This window comes from Fusarium odoratissimum, assembly GCF_000260195.1.
Source record: "Fusarium odoratissimum NRRL 54006 unplaced genomic scaffold supercont1.42, whole genome shotgun sequence".
Classification (NCBI taxonomy): Eukaryota; Fungi; Ascomycota; class Sordariomycetes; order Hypocreales; family Nectriaceae; genus Fusarium; species Fusarium odoratissimum.
Genome location: NW_022158781.1, coordinates 78,929 through 101,322, shown reverse-complemented (window position 1 = coordinate 101,322; position 22,394 = coordinate 78,929). Strand labels below are relative to the sequence as shown.

General features: G+C 50.3%; 5 protein-coding genes across 7 annotated transcripts; 2 read left to right on the top strand and 3 right to left on the bottom strand.

Annotated features, from left to right (window-relative positions):
- Positions 1-46: 46 nt before the first annotated feature.
- FOIG_14551 (uncharacterized protein) lies at positions 47-1,820 on the top strand. Its single transcript, XM_031215812.1, has 2 exons — positions 47-1,034; positions 1,092-1,820. The coding sequence occupies exons 1-2, from the start codon at positions 159-161 to the stop codon at positions 1,629-1,631; spliced, it is 1,416 nt and encodes a 471-aa protein (XP_031054433.1). The 5' UTR covers positions 47-158; the 3' UTR covers positions 1,632-1,820.
- A 118-nt stretch (positions 1,821-1,938) lies between these two features.
- FOIG_14550 (uncharacterized protein) lies at positions 1,939-3,471 on the bottom strand. Of its 3 annotated transcripts, XM_031215809.1 has the most exons (3): positions 3,084-3,471; positions 2,216-3,031; positions 1,939-2,151 (listed from the first exon to the last, which is right to left on the bottom strand). In XM_031215809.1, exons 1-3 carry the CDS (start codon positions 3,325-3,327, stop codon positions 2,015-2,017), a joined length of 1,197 nt encoding a protein of 398 aa, XP_031054430.1. In that variant the 5' UTR covers positions 3,328-3,471; the 3' UTR covers positions 1,939-2,014. The 3 variants fall into 3 exon arrangements, with proteins under 3 accessions (XP_031054430.1, XP_031054432.1, XP_031054431.1); XM_031215811.1 differs by having other exon boundaries at positions 2,216-3,471; XM_031215810.1 differs by lacking the exon at positions 1,939-2,151 and having other exon boundaries at positions 2,152-3,031.
- Positions 3,472-3,818: 347 nt separating this feature from the next.
- On the top strand, positions 3,819-6,101 carry FOIG_14549 (uncharacterized protein). The gene is made up of 3 exons (XM_031215808.1): positions 3,819-3,902; positions 3,925-5,551; positions 5,601-6,101. The coding sequence occupies exons 2-3, from the start codon at positions 4,234-4,236 to the stop codon at positions 5,909-5,911; spliced, it is 1,629 nt and encodes a 542-aa protein (XP_031054429.1). The 5' UTR covers positions 3,819-3,902; positions 3,925-4,233; the 3' UTR covers positions 5,912-6,101.
- A 613-nt stretch (positions 6,102-6,714) lies between these two features.
- On the bottom strand, positions 6,715-8,806 carry FOIG_14548 (beta-fructofuranosidase). Its single transcript, XM_031215807.1, has 2 exons — positions 8,265-8,806; positions 6,715-8,216 (listed from the first exon to the last, which is right to left on the bottom strand). The coding sequence occupies exons 1-2, from the start codon at positions 8,679-8,681 to the stop codon at positions 6,993-6,995; spliced, it is 1,641 nt and encodes a 546-aa protein (XP_031054428.1). The 5' UTR covers positions 8,682-8,806; the 3' UTR covers positions 6,715-6,992.
- A 134-nt stretch (positions 8,807-8,940) lies between these two features.
- On the bottom strand, positions 8,941-22,201 carry FOIG_14547 (uncharacterized protein; the record flags this gene model as incomplete). The annotated part of the gene is made up of 10 exons (XM_031215806.1): positions 8,941-13,553; positions 13,631-20,490; positions 20,545-20,995; positions 21,025-21,335; positions 21,394-21,430; positions 21,457-21,461; positions 21,527-21,621; positions 21,678-21,712; positions 21,780-21,807; positions 21,858-22,201. 10 exons carry the CDS (start codon positions 22,199-22,201, stop codon positions 9,474-9,476), a joined length of 12,246 nt encoding a protein of 4,081 aa, XP_031054427.1. The 3' UTR covers positions 8,941-9,473.
- Between the last annotated feature and the right edge of the window lie 193 nt (positions 22,202-22,394).

Genomic DNA, 22,394 nt, shown 5'->3' with positions numbered 1-22,394 from the left:
CTGACGGTCTGACCCCATCAACCTTGTATTGATACGTAAGTTGTAACTGTTGTGTAGAACGGGTGGCCAGTCAGGTCCGAGTATCATTTTATTCTATTTTCTCATATGTCAGTAAAGACGTTGATGCCGCCAATATTTGTACTACCAAGATACAGCGAATGCCAACCCATATACATTCCCACATTCTCAATATCGCCAATGCAATGCTTTCCCATCGCGCTCAGAAAAGCTTGAACTGGCTGGCTGAAGAGATTCCCTCTGTCCCAGTATGGCCAGAGGGCGTGCTTGCCATGAACTCAGCAGAGAACTGGCTTTGCCGTCCAGATATTATTCCACTCATGAAGAAGGCCATAGCGGACAACCTTGAAGCCTCGCATCTCTCCTACTCGAAAAACCTCGGTGGGCCGCCGGATCTTCTCGAAAATACAGCCTCTTTCTTCAATAGATTCTTCAGTCCGCGAAGTCCTGTCCTGCCCAGCCATATCGTCTGTGGTGCTGGCGCTGGGTCCATCCTCGACTGTCTTGACTTTTCGCTCAGTGAGCTTGATGAAGGCATGCTGATTAACGCGCCATGTTGGGAGGGCTTTGGGATAGCAAGTCATCTGCGAAACGATGATCGGTTGATACCAGTCACGATACCAGTTGGGCTTTCGTCCCCGGAGCAGCTCATCAAGCTTTATCTCAAAGCAATGGAAGCTGCGACATGTCGCATACGCGGTATCATTGTTTGCAACCCCATGAACCCTTCCGGGCACATCTATCCTACCCATTGGTTGGAAGCGATCCTTCAGTTCTGTGAAGAGCAGGATATTCAATACATCGCGGATGAGATTTACGGCATGTCGGCGTGGGAGCTACAACAACCAAAGACCCTAAAAACATTTTCTGAAAAAGGGCCCATTGTTTTTGAGTCCCCAGAGACAAAGTTTACTTCCGTCTTATCTCTGGATATGGAGCGACTTAAAGTAAATCCGGCTCGCATACATGTTGTCTACGCATTGAGCAAAGACCTGGGGAGCAGTGGTCTCCGACTGGTACGAACATCGTCGCAGGCTCATAGTATCGTGACTAACATTTCATGTCTCTTATAGGGCTTCCTCGTGACACAGAAGAACCCCGAGCTTCGCAATGCAATGGCCATTCTGAACAGGTACCGAGTCTCCAATGCCACATCTGTGATTGCCTCCAGTCTTTTCTCGGACCTTTTAGTCCTAGAGCACATCCTCGTTCGCAATAGAATGCTTCTCCGCAATGCCGCAGAGCTCGTTGGGGATTTTTTATCCTTCCACCGCTTTACCTTCTATCGCCCAGTAGCAGGAGTCTTTATATGGACTCGTCTTGGTGGGGAGACAGCAACAGAGGTTTCGGATGCAGAGCTTATGGAGAGTTTTGCATCTGCGAAAGTTTCTGTTGCTAGCGGTGTGCCCTTCCATGCTAGAGATAGAGGATGGTTCCGAATCACGTTTGCACTTCCTCGTGAGCAATTGCTCGAGGGACTGCAGCGCATAGAGAGGGCGATGACTTTGAAGCGTACATGGAGGCCTTCGAATGATATGGAAGTCGCGAGGTTTGTATCTGTCCAGAGGCAGAATCTGATGAAGCCCAAGGGCGCTGGATGTCTGGTCATGTAGCGGTGTATGTTCGGGGTTGATCATTAGTATTACTATACTTGTGCTGAGAATCGTTGCAATCGAGGTTTATTCTGTTGAGACAAGATGCTTCACTCGAGTGAGGCCTCTGGATTTGCTTATACGTCTGTTCGACTGCTTTGTACTCAGATATGCATATTAACCTGAACAATTACCAACGACATATCATGATACTCTTTTGACAAGCTGACGACCTTCGAATCTCTTTCTAACATATTTTACCAAACTTACTTAATCTTAATACGCAGGTTTTATGAGTTATGTTATCAGAGATGTCCAGAAGCCAGACTATGCGCAAAAAATGAGACGAGTTGATTCAATTATTTCAATCTACGGTATATAAATCCAGTTTTTGGTCCAAACATCTACAAGTCCAGGATCTCTCCAGCTTGCTCGCTCATCTGTCTCCAAAGCTTCCTTCGTTCATCGTGACCGACTTTCTTCTCCAGGTTAATCTGAGCCTGGGAATTTAACGACCTGCTTATCTCCCTTTCCAATTCCACTGTTCAGACATCATCAGCTGCCAAATGACTCGAGGGAAACCGCATTGGGGACAGTTGACTCACTCTGAATATCCACAACTGCTATTTTCCCGGTATAAAGTGAATGTAAGACATTGGTGCTTTTGTCAGTACTCGCATCGCCAACAGCATAGATGCCAGGCACATTTGTACGCATGCTTATGCGATCCACTTCCATCATGCCATTAGCCATACTGACTCCGAGCATTTCTCCAAGCGGAGACCGTTGCTCGCTGCCGAAAACCGTAAAGAGTACCTGACGCTCCACGCGCCCAAAGTCGTCAAGTTCGACTCTAAAGAGATCATGTTCAGGTACCATTGGTAAACTCGGATCCCTCTCATGTGCTCCGCCGTCTTGTAGTCTAGTGATACGAGTTATAGTACGATTATCGACTTTGATGTTCCTTCTTCGAAGATATTCAGATGAGTTTTCAGCAAACTGCTTGTCAGCTTTTGAACGGTATTCAGGCGTATCGGTGCCGTTGGCGAAAATCACAATATCGGAGTTCAGAGTGATAGCCTCGGCAGCTGCCTCGATAACCATGTCAAGAGGACCAAGAATACCCATTGACTGATCGGCATGTTCGATCCCATCGCAATAAGGGCACCAGTAGACACCCTTCCCGAAGTTCTCTTGAAGCCCAGGTGTTTCCGGAACAAGGTCTCGTAGACCAGTCGCCAAGATGACTTTCCTGGCGGTATAAGTAGAAGCTGTGCCATCTAACTCTATACTTGATACATTAAAGAATGTGTAGTTCGCTTCGGGCTGAATTCTGGTCACAGTTCCATTCATTGCACTGACAGTCGAGTAGTGGGCAATCTGTTGCATGGCAGACCACCGATAATACGCCGGCGTTACACCTGCACTCAGTCAGAAGATAGCTCAGAAGTACTGTCAGAAGAGACCAAAAACCATCAAAACCAGCAACGTCGTGCATGAGTCGCGTTGGCGCATTGCGATATTGGGCAGAGTCGATCATTAAGGCCTTGCGGCGAATGCGTCCAAGGGAGCTGAGAGCACCGAGCCCTGAAGGCCCGCCACCTACGACAATAACGTCATAATCTGTTGTGAGGGATGATAGTTCGGGAGTAGGAGAACAGGTAGCTGAGCGCAGGAAGAAAGCAGAGGTGAGCAGGATAATAGGCTTGAGCCACATCTTGACGGTTTGTTTCGAAAGCTATGAATGTTTTCTCCAAAAGTTCGAGCCCTTTCCAGATAGTTTTTTGAATGATGAATGTAAGAATGTACCTGCCAGGCGCTTCTCGTATTCCTTGACAGGATCAACAATGCCAATTGAGGCTTGACCTCATTTGCCTGCCCTTCGCTTGCTGGGATGCGGCATACCAAAGACCGGTTACTCCATATTACGCGCGGACTCCAATGTCTCAGTTGAAGGCACACGGCTGAAGATGTGATATTGTATTGAGTGCAGATCCTCAGACAAGGATGGTGAGACATGTCATAGCTGAGGCCTGGGCTAGTGACGCAGACCAAGCGCCCGGAAGTCGGCCCCTTGGTCGGCTAGGCTTGGGAAACATTCTTGTTGGTCGAGGCTAAGACAGACGGGATGATCAGTATTGCTACGTATCTGTAACTGAATGCCGGAATGCGCTGACCGCAAAGAAGAGACAAGTAGGTATGCATGCTACCTAAACTTGTGATTCTTAGCAACGTCGATCATGAAACTACAGTCTGGCAATATGCCCTCCAACACAAGGGTGAAATGGGGCTGTACCTTGAAACCACCAGCCAGGTCAATTTTTCTCTTTGAAATTCAAGTTTTTCCCCTTCCTTCTCTTCTCTCGCGATTTTGCTAAAAACTTCCATCCGTATTCGTTTTTGGTTGGTGGTACCAGGGACAATCCTCGCTGATGCGTCAGTGCGTTTTGTTACCTGTTGAGCCTGTTTCTGTATGAACCTACCATAGACCGTGTTGAATCCTTCATTTTGTCATTCCTTTTCTTTACCAAAAACAGCTTTTAAAAATATCTTTCCCGTACGTTTATTGTCTATTTTTATGTCATCGTCTCATAATTAGCCCTCTTCTTATCAACTAGACATCATGTCTGAACGGACACCACTTCTTGGGTCGGATCATGAGAACCAAAGTTATGGATGTTCTTCTCGTGATACAGCCGAGACTTCTGGGCAGGATGGAGAAGTAGCAATCATCTGCAAAGAGCTCTCCTTCGCAAGACTCGCTATGATCATGAGCACAGCCTGGCTTGGCGTTTTTCTCGGAGCAGCCGATACGACCGTTATCGCTACCCTGTCTGCCCAGATCTCCAGCGAATTCAACTCTCTGAGTCTCCTGTCCTGGCTTGCTACGGCATATCTGATAGCCAATGCTGCTAGTCAGCCAATCTCAGGCCGTCTCACTGACATTTTTGGTCGTGGACCTGGCTTGGCATTTAGCAATATTGCCTTTGCAGTGGGAAACCTCATATGTGGCCTTGCTACTAGCCAGAAGGTGATGATACTCGGAAGAGTCATTTCTGGGATCGGCGGTGGGGGTCTTATGAGTATACCAACCTTCCTAGGCTCAGATCTCGTCCCTCTTCGGAAGCGTGGATTGGTAGGAGGTATTGCAAACATCTGGTATGCTTCCGGCGCTATGATCGGTGCTTTATCTGGTGGCTTCTTGAATGACTATACCAGCTGGGGATGGAGAATGGCTTTTCTCATTCAAGTCCTTCCTTCTCTCTTCTCAGCCATCATCGTGTACAGCTTGATCAAAGTTCCACCGAAACAGTCTGACAAGTCATATGTCAAGCGTATTGACTTTGGTGGCGTCTTTTTGGTTTCTACTTTCCTGGCATCCCTCGTCTTAGGTCTGAGCTCTGGAGGAAACATAGTCCCTTGGCTGCATCCCTTGCCTATAGCAGCCATTTCAGTCTCGATATTATTATTCTCAACCTTCGTCATCTGGGAGCTGAGAGCTTCTCAGCCCATCATCCCTGTCCGGCTTCTTCTCAACCCTACAGTACTTGCTTCTTGCTTAGCTAGCGTCTTTTGCTCAGCTATTGCTCTGACCAGCATCTTTTATGTCCCTCTCTATCTTCAAGCCCGTGGGGATTCCGCCACTAACGCCGGTTTGAAGATATTACCGGCATCAGTTGGCACATGTCTCGGAGGACTCGTGCCCGGTTACCTCATGAAGAAGACCGGCAAGTATGTAGGACTGGTGGCAAGCAGTATTCTTGCTCTGATCATAGGTACTGGTATATTCGCACTTCAAGATGACACCACTCCAACTTGGATGACTTGCCTAGCCTTTTTTATCGTTGGTCTCGGTTACAATGCCGTCTTCAGCATCACGCAGGTCGCTTGCGTAGCGGCAGTAGGTCACGCACAACAGGCCGTTGTCACATCCACCACATGTAAAACTTTCAGCAGCCTTTGAGAAGAACCGTACTAACAAATTTATAGACCTTGCACGAAGCTTAGGCGGTACCATTGGAATAACACTTGCCTCCGTCTTATACCAATCAAGCCTAGACATGAGCTTGTGGGCACGGTTCGGCCATCAGCCTAATGCGACGGATGAGATTCGGCGTATAAAGGATGACCTGACCGAGATTCATCGTCTGCCGGAGGGCTGGTACAGCGGAGTAATGGAGTCACTCATGCAAGCTTTTGGACATGTTTGGTTGATGATGCTGGCTTGGGCAGTGCTAGCATTGATCTCTATCTCGCCGATCAAGCAGCACAAGCTTTTCAGTACATTGGATAGAAAATGAACAACGGTATAGAGGGTGAACTTGGAGCAAAATGCGGTTCGAAGTTATCAACATCACAGAACCAGTTATCAAAGCACTAATGTCATATGGGCGTATATATACTTCCAGTCACAAGTCTCAACTGCAAATAACATATCTAGCTCACTATTTAGGCATGATATTAAAATTTCTAACTAATTACTACAGCAAACATGCTGATACAGAACCCTGGAATATGACTCTACTGCCTCCCTTCAGAGAGTACAAGAGGCTCCAATTCATCGGCCAAGACAATCTAACTCACCAACACAGATACCAAGGGTCCTGCGAGACAACAACAAGTCAAGAAAGCGTTTTAAATAAAATCTTTTATTATAAAAAAGAATATTATATCTTTATTACCTATATTAGCAGCCTAAAGTTTAACCTTATAGGCAGCAATCGACTACATAGTTGCAGAGCTTTGTCGTTGATCATCATCGGCCGAGTGATGTAGTCTCCGGCTGTGTTCTGAACAGGAAAGGGGAAGCCAGATCTGAAACGCCGATTTTAAGTGACTGAAATATGCCCGAACAGTTAGGGTGGGTTACATAAGTTTGAGATAATATAAGAGCGCTGTTAGGTTCCCTACACTGCACTGATATGAAAGTTCGCTGCAAGCATTTTGAAGGTAATCACACGGGATACCATCGTCTTGCTTAATTCTTTAAGTGTTTAATTTAACGCCTGAGATCGGAGATTGATTATTATCTGTAATTATATCCGGCTGGATTATTATTTCTAGAGCGAATTAAGGGTGTAACAATCGGTATAGGATACAGCGTGCTTAGTAAATAATATTTATTTAGAGTACCTAAAAGATTGTCTCGATGTATAGCGTTGTAGCGAATTCCATAGTGATAGATAGCCTGGGTACATATTGAAATGAAATGGACGTTGATCTATATGTTAGGCTATTTTTGGCCCTCCTAGTTCTTACCGGCTAATAACCCGAAGCGTGCATCATAATTCGTCATACTATGGTAATAAATATGACAGTTAAAGCTATGAGCTATAATTCTATTTCATCATATAAATATCACTATTATTGAAATGTTATACACTATGATGAACTGGATGTTTTGTTTCCCGCCACAAGTCCATCATCATTCTCCATCTCTTTCCAAGCACTCTCTAAAGCATGAACCTTGACACTAACCTCAACATCCTCCGGTAAGTCAGTCGCGCTGAATATCATGAGTGTCAACGGCTCTGTGGAGAAGAAAGTGTTGGTAACACTATCAACACCATCGTTAAGGAAAGCCTCATAAATCGACCTATCAATAACACCACTAAGACTCCACGTGCCATTCTCAGTAGCGAGACTGCCAAGGGAGGTCTTATCAGTGTAGAAGATGTTATCAAATCCCTTAACACCACCGCGATCGAGGAAGAACACGGGATCGCCGCCGAGGTAGTAACCGCTCTTGATGGCTTCGTTGGTGATGGGGCTTGAGAATGTCCAGTTCATGGAAGAGGTTGAGGGGATTCCGCCGTCGGGAATGCCAGTAACGTTGACTTCCCAGTAGATAGCGTTGGACTCAACATCGGAGTAGTCAACGATGAGTGTTCCGTTGCCAAAGCTGCTGTTAGAGGCAAGCTCACGACCCAACACTGGGCTAAGATCATAAGGCTTGGAAACAAGCTTCCAGCCAACGCGCTTGGCCTTGGTGAGGTAGTTCTCACGAGGCAAACTCATGGCACTTCTCCAGCCTTCATCGCCAGTAGGGACAACGCTGGTGTACTGCCAATTGGATGCCCAAGCAATAGAAACAGGCAGCTCGTCTTCTGAAAGACCATAAAACCACTGTCCAGCGTAATTGTCCTTGCCAAAGTCCGCAATTCGTGCAGCAGCGTCAACAGCCTCAAAGTGAGTACCGTTGAACGTACCAGGGAAATACTCAGTGATAGAGCCCCCCAACGGCGCACCAGGGTTGATGCTAATGGCCATAAGCCACATATCATCTTGCTTTTTACCTTCCTCATCCACGTAAGGCATGGGGATCATGTTGGGGCACTCGTACTGGAGTCCGAGAAGGCCGTGGTGGGAGAAGTTGCTGGTAGGTGTCCAGTCCTTGAGGTTGTCAGACTCGAAGATGCCGATCTTGAAGTCTTGAGGGTAGGCAACGACCATGATCCATGAGTCATCGTAGCGAATGACTTTAGGATCGCGGAACTGAGTAGATGTGCTGTTGATGACGGGGTTGTTCGCATATGGAGTAAAAGTGTAGCCTCCATCTCGCGAATAGGCGATTGCCTGATCCTGAACGGTAGGCGATGACAGAGTCTGTGTATCGTTAGCGGTAATATTAACCGACTACTGTTGACAACTTACGTAAATCGCAACGACACCATTGTCCTGGTCAGGGAAGAATCCGGAAGTGTTGTTGACATCAACAACAGCGCTTCCAGAAAAGACATAAGTGTCTTTCTCTGGTGGGAAAAGCGCAATAGGCTGATTCACCCAGTGGTACAGGTCCTTTGAAGTTGCATGGCCCCAATGCTGGTTACCCGCGACTACATCAGTGGGATTATACTGATAGTACAAATGCCAAAGACCATCAGCATCGCGGAACATGCCATTGGGGTCATTCATGAAGTGTTGGGGAGGCGAAAAGTGAATTTGAGGACGGTATGTGCCATTGTAATCGCCTGTAATAGGTGTCCCTGTTGGTACGGAAAGAGTAGTGGAAGACTGGGCGGCACTGAGCCGGATGAGACCAGCGACGGTCGAGAACAAAAGACCTCTCATGATGATCAGGATGCAGAACTGTATCTTGCTGAGCAATTCAACTTATCGAGGATTATATGACGCTTATATACTTAAACTCCCTCATCAGCCCATACCGTCCCAACGACATCGGCACCGATTCAGCGGTTAGCGTTTTTCTTCCCCGCGTTCATCTCCAGGCAAGAAACACGCCGATCTGGAGAAGAGGTGATGTCAGAGCCATAGGTTAATCTGCTGGTTGTGGGGAAGACATGGGAAATGGACCGACTTGGCGAGGTTGTGTCGGACCGATATTCATCGTCATCGAATGGAAGACGAGGTTCAAGTTCTGAGTGTAGATCTTGTCTTGAATGGTGTTGCAGTTGGAGTTTGCTACCCCACATCAACGGCCCGACAGTTGAGATGATAGAAGTTTATCGTGGGAGTCGGATCATGGGGAAAGTTTAAGTGAGGTGAGACATTCCGAGATGAAGCGATTTATCACCGGTAGTTGAGATATCGTGCAATAGAGTGAATATGAACATGTATTTATTGTAATGGCTTGATCGATTGGGCATTTTTGGAGGATGGACAGGGTGAGAGAGGCATTAAGATGCAGGGTAGTTGGTGGGGTTGACTGCAGGGTTGGTGATGACAGTAACATTGCACCGGATACTCGGAAAGAGAAATATGCTCACATGATGAGAAAAGAACAGTCTTGTATTTAGTAAAAGAAAAGAGAGAGAAAAAGTACATGCAAGAAATATCCACAAACTCCAGGCACCTCTATCCTACCTCGTATACCGGCCGTATTGCTCCTAACGACAACATCCTTCATCTGCTCATCACAACAGTATCACCCTTGTCATCGCTAAACTCCACCTCCAGCGCCGTCAAAAATTGCTTCAATCCCTGCTTCTTCGCTTGACCAAACCATTGGAGCACCTTTGCAGTGGGAAGCTCCTTCAACTCTGGCAATTGCTCGCAGAGGTTCGCAAATTCACCCATGCTCAATGTCTTTGTGCCTGCGTGCTCGATGATTTGTACCCCGTCTTGTGATTGAGCAGAAGGCTGGAGAACCGTGTCGACGATGCAATTGGAGATCTGATCAATTGGCGCGAAATGGCCTGTACCGTTCAGACCCGTGGGATCGGGGCGCAGAGAAATGGCTTTCGCGAGACGAAGAAGCTCATCTGACGTGATGGTATCATCATCACCAGTCTGCCTATCTCCCAATGTTGGTGCTGGGCGGTGAATAAACACAGGCAATCCAGCTCGCTTCGCAGCATCACGCAACAATCCTTCAGCAGCCCACTTTGACGCGACGTATCCATCGCTGCCATCGACAGGTGGATGTCCATCTCCATACCGTTTGACAGCTCCACTGGACAACACGTGAACTGGAAGACGGCGGGGAAGCGCGAGACGAACGAGTTCCGCGACGCTGGTAACGTTGACGGCGCGAAGGGAACGGTAATCATCCCAGAAAGAACGATTGGCACCGCAGTGGATGATCGCGTCGACGCTGTTGCTGAGACGCGTGAAATCAGTGTCGGATAGACCGAGGTTGGGTTGGCTGAGATCTCCACGCCACAGAGTTACTTTGTCGCTGGGATCCGTGATTGACGCGTCGCGGACAAGACAGTGTATCTCAGACACTTGAGGAGACTCGGCAAGATGGGACATCAAATTTCGCCCCAAGAACCCAGTCGCGCCAGTGACAAGAACGCGTAGAGAACCATCCGCCTTCTGCGACGCGACCTGCGGTAAGCTCAACCATTCATCGGGAATCTTGGTCTCCCTCTGCCAATCGATATCACCACCACTGACCTCATCATTCACCAGTGCTGCCATCTCACGAAGCTTACTAGCAGCCATGAGGTTCAAAAGCCTAAGCGACACGTTGAACTCCTTCCTGATCATGCCCTGAAGTTTGATCAGTAGCAGCGAGCTTCCGCCGACGTGGAAGAAGTCGGTGTCTGCTGTAATGGCAGCAGAGGCACTCGCTGGGACCAGAGTCCTCCACATCTTCGCGATCTTTTTCTGTGTCTCCGACTCAAGACTGCCTTCTTCAACAGCTGCGTCATTGGCCGTAGCGGGAGTGAAGGCGGGGAGAGGGAGGGCTGCGATCGCGTTGCGATCAGGCTTCTGATGCGCTGTCAATGGGAAGCGATCAATTGGCATCATCAAAGCTGGGAGCATGTAATGAGGCAGAGGGAGTTTGGAGATGATCTTGCGCAAGAAGGACTCTACTTCAGGACGACGAAGACTCTTGTCAGCGACAACGACATGGGCGACAAGGAAGCCGTCATCATCATGGTCCTCATGTCGATCCTCAGGGTATCGTAGAGTCACAACAGCATCTGACAGAACGCCATGAGCTGCGCTCAAGATAGCGCTCTCAACGTCGCCCAACTCAATCCGATAGCCGCGCAGCTTGACCTGGGTACCGCCCTCAATACGACCCAAGATATCGACCATACCGTTAGCACGAAGTTTGCCACGGTCTCCAGTACGATACATGATCTTCCACTGCTTTGACGAAGTCCACGGATCTGGAATGAACTTCTCTTTGGTAAGATCCGGACGTCCAAGATAACCATCTGCTACACCAGCGCCGCCTACCACGATCTCACCGGGATAACCACGTGGAACGAGCTTCATGTTCTCGTCGACGATGTACGTAGAGTAATTGGCGCAAGGGAAGCCAACATCAGTGACGTATCGCATCTGCGCTTTTTCGCCCTCAGCATAGTCATTGAAGTCAAGTTCAACCCTGTTGGTAACAGTTGTCTCAGTCGGACCACAGTGATTGAAGACTCTGAGATGAGGAAGTTCAAGACCAGCAAACGCGCGAACAAGCGCAGTTGACAGAGGCCCACCCGACGAGGAAGCATTCTCCCAAGCTGTGCAATTGAGAAGAGGGTCTCGAGCAAAGCGATACCAGATGCTATACTCCGACGGCGTGCACATCGTATACGTAATGTTGTGTCGGGCGATCATATCGACTGTACCAAGAGGGTCGCCCCGCTTCGAGTTGGGAACGACGAAGACACAACCGCCGTTGCAGAGCGCAAGCATGGTCTGATCAATCGAGAGATCGAAGCTGAAAGCGCTCTGTTGAAGGACTCGGGCAGCGTAGCTAGGTTTATCCTGTTCTTGGACAATGGCGTGCGGTTCAACGAGCGCTTTGAGACTTCGATTCGTGTGGATGACGGCCTTCGGAATGCCTGTTGAGCCGCTTGTGCAGAGGATCATAGCCCTCTGGTCAGGTTGAGCTCGGATAGGTACTTCAGCTGTAGAAGATCCAGCGACGGGAACGTGGATCATCTGGGCGGATTGAGTTCCCAATTGATCAAAGTTATCGGCTGTAGAGTTGTCAACGAGAACTGCTTGGGGTTGAGCAACCTGCACATTGGCTGCTAATCGAGGCATCCCGATGGGAGGATACAAGGGCACGTAGGTCATGCCCAGCTTGAGAATCGCGAGCATGGAACAGATCCAATCGACACCAGTTTCTTGGAAGACACCGATGAAGTCATTCTCGCTCAAACCAGCTGAGGTCAAAGAAGAGGCGATCTCATCGATACGACGGCCCATTTGCTCATAGGACAATTGACTCGTTTCATCGTCAAGTGCCGGCGCAGACGGGTTTTCGCGGATCATTTCTTCAATGCGGTGCGAGAGCGTGTCGGCGTTAGGCCAAGCATCAATCGTAGGACCCAGAGAAATAGACAAGTCATCTTCATTCCATGGTGGGAGCGACTTCAATGCCATCTTCGAGCCAGCCTCATCCGCCGTAACCTTTCTCAAAAGATTGGTATACGCCCTGATAAGCATCTCAGCATGCTCCCCATCATACAACGTCGATTGGACCTCAACACCAACTCGAACACTCCCGCCATTCTGTTCATCAGAGTCATCAAGGATATAAAATGCAAGATCACTACCTTGGCGCTCTGCTCGACCGGTGCCCATCTCAGCCCTGCAGTCGCCAAGTCTGAACCACTCCTTGTGCGAAACGCGGTAGTCAATCAGCACTTGCGCGACGGGTACTGCATCGCCGTGGCGGGTGATGCAGAGTTCTTTGAGCAGAACATCGAGGGGAAGAACGGAGTGCTCGAGGGCCTTGTATGTCTTTGTGCGAGCGGCTTTGACGGCATCTGAGAAGGAGAGTTTGTTGTAGTCCGTGCGATCGAAGCGGAGGAAGAGGGTATTGACGAAAAGGCCGATCGTATCCATGAAGTCCTTATCGAGTCTGTTGGTATCATCCATGGCGACGAACAAGCGATCAATGGAGTCGGGCATCAGACCGAAGAGCAGAGTCTGAAGGGCTGCGACGTAGACGTGAAATGAGGTTGAGTGATTGGCCTTGGCAAGCTTCCTGATGCGCGCTGCTTCCGAAGGCTCAAGAGCGATCTCCGCGTTGTAACAACTGTAGTTCTCGAGTAACTTCCTGTGGCTGACCTTTGCAAAAGGTAGAAGAGGAAGTGGCTCGGGCTCGGGCATGATGAGCTTGCGATAATACTCAATCGCCTTCCTCCACTCGAATGGCTTCGACAGGTTCTGCTGACGTTGCTTGGCAATATAAGCTCGGTACTGCTTCGCATCGGGCAAAGTAGGAATCGATCCATTGGCGTTGTAGGCTTTTGCCAGGTCGCGCCAGAAGATCTCGAGACTGTAACCATCAAAGGCGATGTGATGGAATGCTAACACGAGCCAGTGCTCAGTATCGGATTGGGAAAGAAGTGAGAGTTTGATGGTTTCCCAATCGCCGAGGTTCCAAGGGTGAGAGTGAAGCCATTCCATCTCTTGCTCAACATCGGCTTTGTTGGTGATGTGTCGCGATGTGAGGTGGACCGTTGGCTTGGAGAGAACGCCTTGCATGGGCGTCTCCAGGGACTTGCCTCCAAACTGTGATACTGGTCAGCTTCGTTCCCATAACAGAGTACCTCAATTGCTCCGGCGAAAGGATCGGAGTAGTCACTTACAAAGAATCTCGTTCGTAAGATCTCATGCCTCTTCGCGACACCTTCCAACGCTCTCTCCAACTTTCCAACATCAACCCTACCCTTCAAATGCGCCGAAATCGTAACATTAAACGTAGTCTTATCCTCCAACGCCGTAGTAAGGAACCAAAATCGACTTTGAACAAGGGACATCTCATCGACAATCTCACTGGAACTCTTCACAATCTCCTCCCGCCTCTTCGCCGCCGCTTCTTCATGCTCATGGCGCTTTCTAGCTGCCTCGTCTTCGAGCTCTCGCTTATGCCTGTCATCCGATCCATTGTTATTCTTCATGTTGCTCAGAGATGGGGGGATGCTTGCCGTGTCAGCTCCCGCTGTGCTCTTTGCAGTTGTGGAAACATCCGTCGCTGAGCTTTGTGAGACAGCGTCAGAGTCGCCAGTCACAACGTCTGAGCTGGAGCTTGAGGTTGAAGTCTCGGGAAGCTTCTTGTCACTGAGCGGCTGTCCAGCATTGCTTGCCTCGTCATCATCGCGGTCGAGGTCGAGAAGAGCCTTGGGAATTCTCTCCAGCGCATCGCTTGCGAGATCAAGAATTGAGTTACCACCAAGAATCTTCAGAACAGGCATATCGGTGTCGAGTTCCTTCAAGAACCACGATCGCACGTCCACAGCGACAAGCGAATCAACACCTTGGTCCACCAAAGCCAGCGACTCGGGAACGTCAGTCTCGGCAGGAATGCGCAGCATCTTCTTGAGCTTCAAAGTGAAAGCATCAGTGATGACCCTTAGCGCTTGGTCTTTGCTCGTTACACGCTTCAATTGGCGACTAAGCGACACAGCAGCTGCGTTACCTGACGCATCAGCATCTGCATCGCCGTCAACTCGCTCAATCAACATGTTACTGAACTTGGAGTCATGAATGAAGAATGACTTGTGCTCATCATCCGAGAACTGAGGCATGATACCCTGCGAGATCTCACCGCCCTCAATATCCTCATCAGGACCGAAGCGCTGGCCAGCGAGAATCGCCTCGGCAATGAGTTGATGAAGACCTTGAGCCGAGGTATTGGCGATACCAATGTCCTTGAAAAAGCTCGCGTCATAGATCTTCTGTCGCTCAATGTAACCGAGACCAATGAGGGCACTAATATTAATGATGGACGCAGCGAGGCCACGCTTGCGGCGGTTGTTGACGAGGGAGGCCATGAACATGTTGGCAGCGGCGTAATTGGCTTGACCTCGAGATCCGACAATACTAGCTGCTGAGCTGAACATGAGGAAGAAGTCCAACTTAGTGTCCGCGAAAAGTTCATCAAGGTAAATACTGCCATTGACCTTCGGTGCGAGGACCTTGTTCAGATTGGCGGCATCCATGTCCTTGAAGAGAACATCTTGTAGAAGCATAGCACCATTGGCAACACCCGCGATCGGTGGTAGCGTGCGGGTGATGGCCTGGTAGCACAAGTGAAGCGATTCCTTGCTAGTGATGTCAAGTTTGCGAGGGACGACAGTGACACCAGCTTGTTCCATGTTGTCGATGAATCGCTGATCGACCTTAGGATAGCGACTGGTCAGCACGACATATCGCGCTCCATGAGCGGCCATCCATTCACAGCACGACTGACCCATCTCGCCCGAGAGACCGACGAGAAGGTAGGTCTTGTCTGACCGGAAAATGTTGGTGTGATGATCAAGAGGATGAACGCGCACTGGCACTGATGGAGTGGCCCAATCAACGAGGTGCAGTGACTGGCCAGTTGGTGCAGTGAAGCCCTCGATGTGGCTGAGCGGGATGGCTTCACGATCGCGAGCTTCAATAACCATGCTGCTTGCCTTACTCCAAGCAGCTTGGAGCGCAGCCTTCGCATCTGCTAGATCACCTGGGCGAACCTCAACGCGGTTTCGGATCAGCGACTTCTCTGTACGAGCATACCATGGAAGGCAATCAGCCATGACAGATGCGATAATTGAAGAAGGACTGTTGGGCGCTGAGAAGTCGACCAGGAGCGAGGAGCTGGTCAAAGCGGGAAGAGCCTTCCTGATAGTGCGGGATGACAGCTCCTGCGCCAGCCAAGTGGTCTTTCCTGGGAGATCCTGAGGCTGCTGACCTTCAATCAGGCAGCCGGTGAAGCTGACGCGCCAGGATGGTGCGGGATGCGACTCGAACAAGTTCATGATTGCAGTGCGCACTAAGGGATCAGCCTCGTGAATGACGATGTGACTGCCCTTCTGTTGGGGCACCAATGCCGCAATCTGAGCAGCGACGAGGTGCGCCGCGGTCGACAACAGAGCCATTGAAGACAGGTCCTCCGAAGCACCAGCTGGAAGAGCGACTGTGAGGTCCTGGGGGGTTGTCGCTGGTGTCTCAGCAGAAGGTGTCAAGGCGAGAACCCGTTTACCATCAGCATCGCCAACGCAAAGGCGGAGGTAACCCAAGGTGCCAATCCTCAAAGCCTGGAGAAGTGACTTTCGGATGCGAACCTGGTAGCTTGGGACAGCAGCATCAGTCTCAGGCTGAACACGCAGAGGCGAGATCTGCCCGATGACCGGAGCTGCCACTGGCGCATTGGCACTGGCATTGAGACTGAATGAAGTCTTGGGTGATTGAGGATCAACATTCTCATGTATGATACGACGGATTGAGTTGAAGCGATGGTTCAGTTCCTTGTTGACGTTCAATCGCGGCATGTAAGTCTTCTTCTCAACGACTCGCACCTCAGACTCTTGAGTCCATTGAAGTTTGTCGTTCAGATCAGCGCCATTGGCAATCTCTTCGCGCTTCCACTTGTCAAGAAGTTCAATACGTCTAAGAGCACTTGCGACGAAAGAAGGTACCCAAGACCCATCCCCAACGGTCGCACTATCGAGATCAACCGTCTGAAGAGTGATACTGGGGTACTCTTGACGAATTGATCGCGCAAGACCGACGACCATGTTGTTGTATGGTTGCTCTGATGCTGCGCCCTTGGTGACCCAGAGAATGTTGCGGCCACGAGCCCATAAGGTCTTGAGACCGTCGAGCTTGGGGTCTGTGACGGTGCGGAGAACGGGTTCATCGAGTTCGGTCAGGCAGAGGACAGAAGAGCCTTCGGGGAACTGATCTTCGGTGATCTCGTTGAGGGCTTCAATTGACCTGAAGTGGCTTGTGGTCTGATAAAATGGCGCGACGAGAGACTTGGTCTTCTCAACAAGATCCATCGTACCAAGAGACTTTCCGCCGACAACTACCAAGCTCTGCTGCTTCTCAGGGACAACAGTGAGCGGCTCCCTCAAAAGATCAACCTTCTCATCTCTCGCCATTGAGACCCAGAGGCACATAGGCTGCGTCTGATTGTGGCCAACGGTATGCGTGTCAACGCCGGTGAAGCCCGTCCTCTTCAGAGCATCATCCCACTGCTCAAGCGTCAACATGGGACCCCAAGGGCGACCGTACTCAGCACCAGACCACCAAGCAGCGAAACCACCCATACCAATACCCAATCGCACGGCGTCGTTGTTGATGTTCTCGAAGCCGATGAGACGACCGCCGGGCTTCAGAAGACGACGGATGTTGCGGAGAGCACCCTCGACGTCGCCGGTTGCGTGCAGGGCCATTCCCGCCATCACGACGTGGTAAGATGACTCGGTAAAGCCTTGCTCTTCGATACTGTTGTTCATATCGAGAGCCTTGAAGTTAATGCGACCGGAGTAGTCCTTGAACTTCTCTTCTGCTTTGTCAAAGAAGGCAGTAGAGATGTCTGTGAAGGTGTACACCGAGAAGGCACCATCAATAGCGGGCAAAGCGTGGGATGTCGCACCACCAGTTCCGGCACCAACTTCAAGGACGCGCATCTGAGGGTAGATGTGGGCAAGTTGGCGCATCATGTTGTACATCTTCTGATCACTCGCCTCGTAGCGAAGAGTTTCCTCGTAGTAGCGATTGAGCATATTATCCTTGGTAAGATACTCGTGCACGTTGCCTTCGTTCGCAGGAACGACTTCAAGAAGAGCTTTAGCAGCGGCGTGGGTGAGTCTGAAGTCGTTCGAGTTGGCATACTCCGCCAGAAGACGATCGACCTCAGCTTGCGTGTCGTTCATCATCTCTGGAGTCAGGAAGTGATGTTCTCCGCGACTGACGAGACCAATAACGTGGTCGCACCAAGTGAGAAGGCGCTTGAAGTGCTCTTGAGCTTCATCGCGAGCTTTTGAGCCAGCGGGGATAAGCTCAGCGAGACGTCGTACGTAGAACAACGACAGTCTGTCAAGGTTGTCGGCTGAGCGAATCTCGGCATCAGCGACCTCTTGAGGGCGATTGACGCGCGACGCGAGAACACCATCAGGCTCAGAAGGACCGTAGACCCAGGTCGAGAAGAGAGGCGAGTCATTCGCAGCAGTAGCAGGAGTGAATGGCCTCATCCTGGCACCTTCTACAGCGATATAGGCTTGTTGGCCATCAGGCGAGAGCATCTTCATATCGCCAACGGCCTCACCAAGTGAATCCGCATCCTCACCAAGCGTGGTACTCGCTTCCCAAGCCATGGTCGCGCCCCGAGCAGCTGACGCGAAATAAGGATTGACGTGAATGGCATCAATACCAACAAGCATCTGCAGGCACCACAGACGACCATCGCCAGGCGCAGCCATGGCAGCGAGTACAGTCTGGACACCAGAGTCCATGAGGCCAGGATGAGCAAGAGCGACTTGGTCTTCCCACTCAGGACCAGATTGATCCACAATCTTTCCGATCGCAAAGTCGGACTTTCGCTCAATCTCGACAATGCCCTTGAACGGAGGAGAGTATTGGTAACCGTGCTTGGCTAGCTCAGTATAGAAGCGGTCAATCTCAATTGGAGCGAGGTTGAATTGACGAGCCGGGTCCTGGGCGGTCTGACCAGGAATGGCATCTGCTGAGGGAGCACCAAGACGAGCGACGACGCGACCATGAGCGTGAGTAGATGTAACAGCTGGTGCCAGTCCGTGTGTGTGATAAGAGCAACAAACGAAGTCAACAACAAGCTCATCATGGCTACTCTCAACAGTCTTCATAGTAACAAGCGTCTCGACACTCGAACTGTCATCGTTAAAGACAATCGCCTGATCCATAGTAAGATCATAGAGACTCAACAATCTCACGGTTGGAGAATCCTTGAGATCTCGCACCAGTATCATCGCCGCCTCAAGAGCCATCGCCGCAGATCCACAGCCAGGGAAGATGACTTGTCCCTGGAGACGATGGCCACGGAGCCAGGGAATCTCACGAGCGCGAAGAATGTTACGCCATTGAGTCATACCCGGGACGCTGTTCTCAACCATGCGGCGGCCGAGGATAGGATGGACGGGCTCATCCATTTGACGAAGCGCGGCGCAGAATCGGGACTCCGACCAGAAGACTTGAGAGTCTGCTGTGAAAGGGTATGAGGGGAGGTCTCTGACCGCAGTGTGTGTTGATGAGCGACAGGAGAGGGTAGCGTCAATTGAAGCAAAGTTGACATGGCCGCGACCGAGATTGCGCCAGACAGCGCCAAAGCAATCGGCGACACTCTCAACGTCGTCTTTTCCACGAGTAAGCACACCGTGGTATGGTGTACCACTTCCAAGACTCTCCAGAGCAGGGCCCTTGAGCGCAGGATGAGGTCCCAGTTCCAGCGCCATGTCAAAAGGTCCCGAATGTGCCAGCGCGCAATCAAGAGCTGGCGCGAACATAACTGGCTTGACCATATTGTTGATCCAGTACTGAGGACTCAAGTTCTCCCGTTTCATAGGCGCAGCATCAACCTTGGTACTTGAGAACCAGAGAGGGCGCTGCTTAGAAGCGACTTGTTCATCGAAATGAACACCGCTTCTCTGCAGGGCCTCAAGATACGGTCCTGCCGCGGCCTGCATGTGACTAGAGTGATACGCTGTATCAACCTTGAGTCGTCTCGCAAACTTGCCTTCATCTTGGAACACAGCGATAGCCTCTTCAATAGCATCCTCATCACCAGAGAGAGTGACGCTCGAGGGTGCATTGACAGCTGCAACGGTGATGCGGCCAGTGTTATCCTCAAGAGCGCAGAACTCGAGTGCGTCGGCTTCGTCTGTTCCGACTGCTGCCATAGCGCCCTTAATATCGCTGGAGGACGGCGACGCAGCGAGTTTGGCGTAGCGACCGCGGTAGTAAGCTGTCACAATGGCGGCGCGACGAGTCATGAAGCCAGCAGCGTAGGCTGCTGCGATTTCACCAGACGAGTGGCCCACCACAGCGCTGAGCTGAATGCCTGCCAATTCTCGGATGAGATCAACGAGAAGGACTTGAACGGCAGTGCAGAGAGGCTGAGAGATAGCGGCCTCGGCGACGCGACTAGTCTCCTTGAAGGCAAGCAGCTCAGACTCGAGTGTGAAGTCCGGTGCGTCTGAGGCGGGAAGCTCAGCCAGATAGCCATCGAGCTCAGCGATCCTGTCGCGAGCCCAAGAAGATGACTCGAGAAGTACAGCACCCATTCGAGGCCATTGAGCGCCTTGACCGCTGAAGACACCGAGAATCTTAGGTGTAGCGACACTCGAGGATCGGTGAAGCTTGTGCGTTGCGTCTGTCAGACGCTCAATCTCAGCAAGAATAGCACTTCTGGCAGCTTCTTGAGGATTTTCAGAACCAGCAGGGACAACGACGCTACTCCTATAAGGTAGTGTTGAGCGCCGGTTGTATAAGGTCCAAGCCAGGTCAGACATGTTTGTCTCATATCGCTCTTCCAAGAAGCTCAAATATGAGGATAGAACTTCTTTGAGAGCCTTCTCACTGTTGGCAGAGAACAGAAGCGGTGTGTATAGACGAGGAGACTCTGCTTCAGTGGTCACTACTGGCTGGCCATGAAGAGCAGGCTCGTAGCTCTCCAGAATTGCATGAGCATTGGTACCACCAAAGCCTATAAAGTTGATTAGCAAGTGTCCAAAACGGATGATTGCGCTGGGCTTCTTACCGAAGCTGTTAATACTAGCACGTTTGACGCTTCCATGTACATCAGGCCATGTCTTTGCAGAAGTTGGAACTTCGAGATTACTGTAGAATGGCTCAATGTCAGGATTAAGTGTCTCAAAGTGCATGTTCGGCGGCACAGTAGCATTCTTCATCGCCATCATGGTCCCAAGCAGACTTGCGAGGCCAGCTGTGCCCTCCGTGTGACCAATCTGGGTCTTGATGGAAACGACGTAGAGCTTCTCATCGCCAGGTTGGTCGTCGCTGAAGAATGCTTTGGAAATGGCCTCAGCCTCTTTGGGATCTCCAGCTTTGGTGCCTGTTCCATGGGCGTGGAAGAGCTGAGGACGATCTGAGGGCTTGGTAATGTCCAACCCGACGCGCTGGTAGACATCCCGAATGAGAGCTGTTTGAGCGATGTTGCTAGGCACAGTCAAGCCTGGTGTTTTGCCGTCCTAGCATCATTAGTTTCTATCTCCTGCACATGGAATTGGTCACTTGCCTGGTTCACACCAGTCTCGCGAATGATGCACTCAATGGGATCTCCATCGGCAAGTGCCTGACTCAGCGTCTTCAAGATAACCGAGGCAAATCCCTCACCTCTAGCATATCCATCAGCGCTAGCATCCCACATACGACTCCGACCTGTAGGCGAAATCATGCGCAGCTTGCTTTCGCAGATGTACATGCCAGGAAGCAAGATGAGATTTGCACCTGCAGCAACTGCAACGTTGGACTCGCCGCTACGCAGAGTCCTGACTGCTTCGTGCACTGCAACCAGGCTTGAGCTGCATGCTGTAGATCATTTTTCTTAGCTTGTGGGGTTTGTAGATCAGAGATGGGGAAAACTAACCTGTGTCGATGCTCATGGAGGGACCGTGCCAGTCAAACTGGGTCGTTCATGTTAGTTCTGCACCAGCGCTGTAGCGTTCCACTCACTGTTACAACGTTAGCAATTGAGATATCAGATTGAAAGACTTACTTACCAAAGTATGATACACGATTGGACATGACGGCGCGAGAAACGCCAGTGCCCATGTAGGTGGGAATGTCGTCCCAGTCTTTGGCAAGCATTTGGGCCCTGCATGCATTGTCAGTAATATGCTGAGCGTGCAGATATATGATCTGAGCACTTACCAGTCATCACACATCTGTCCCACAAATACTGATGTCTGCATGTCAAGATCGGTCAGTTCTGCAACCGGAAATATGATCTGTAGTGTTGCTGTCAAAACTCACATCTGAGCCCTTCAAGTCCTCCATCGCCCTGCATATTGTCAGTGACTATCTTTGTCACAGGCACAAGGGATAACTCACAAGCCTGCATCGACAACAGAGTCATAGACAGTCTCCAGCAACAACCTCTGCTGAGGATCCATAGCCTCAGCCTCCATAGGCTGAATGCCAAAGAAGCCATTGTCAAACTTTGTAACATCCTCATCTAGGAAGTAACTCTGCGTGACATTGGTAGTACCATGATGCGTCGGGTCAGAGTGATAGAAAGAGTCCACATTAAACCGAGCCGGCGGCACTTTCTGCAGGACATCTCGGGATGAGCACACCAGATCCCAAAGCTTGGAAGGTGTGTTACAGCCGCCGGGAAAACGACACGCAGTGCCAACCACCGCAATGGGTTCACCAGTCTTTGAGAATTTTGTCATTGTAAAAGATAGTAGTAGTGTTTCAAAAGAATAATTCTCAAAGACAAAAAGTAAGGGGTTTCACTAAGTTCAGCTTGGTATAGCTAACAGTGGCGTTGACTTTATAAGATAGTGGGTGGGAAGACAGAACCTCAGGACTTGACTTGTTTTGCCAAACATATGGGAAATCTACTCGATACTCTATCACGACTAC

Coding starts and splice junctions, on each gene's coding strand:
- FOIG_14551 (XM_031215812.1), top strand. CDS start 159: ATGCCAACCCATATACATTCCCACATTCTCAATATCGCCAATGCAATG. Junction 1,035..1,091: donor GGAGCAGTGGTCTCCGACTG/GTACGAACATCG, acceptor TGTCTCTTATAG/GGCTTCCTCGTGACACAGAA.
- FOIG_14550 (XM_031215809.1), bottom strand. CDS start 3,327: ATGTGGCTCAAGCCTATTATCCTGCTCACCTCTGCTTTCTTCCTGCGC. Junction 3,032..3,083: donor CGACGTTGCTGGTTTTGATG/GTTTTTGGTCTC, acceptor GACTGAGTGCAG/GTGTAACGCCGGCGTATTAT. Junction 2,152..2,215: donor AGCAGTTGTGGATATTCAGA/GTGAGTCAACTG, acceptor ATGTCTGAACAG/TGGAATTGGAAAGGGAGATA.
- FOIG_14549 (XM_031215808.1), top strand. CDS start 4,234: ATGTCTGAACGGACACCACTTCTTGGGTCGGATCATGAGAACCAAAGT. Junction 5,552..5,600: donor CGTTGTCACATCCACCACAT/GTAAAACTTTCA, acceptor ACAAATTTATAG/ACCTTGCACGAAGCTTAGGC.
- FOIG_14548 (XM_031215807.1), bottom strand. CDS start 8,681: ATGAGAGGTCTTTTGTTCTCGACCGTCGCTGGTCTCATCCGGCTCAGT. Junction 8,217..8,264: donor ATGGTGTCGTTGCGATTTAC/GTAAGTTGTCAA, acceptor AACGATACACAG/ACTCTGTCATCGCCTACCGT.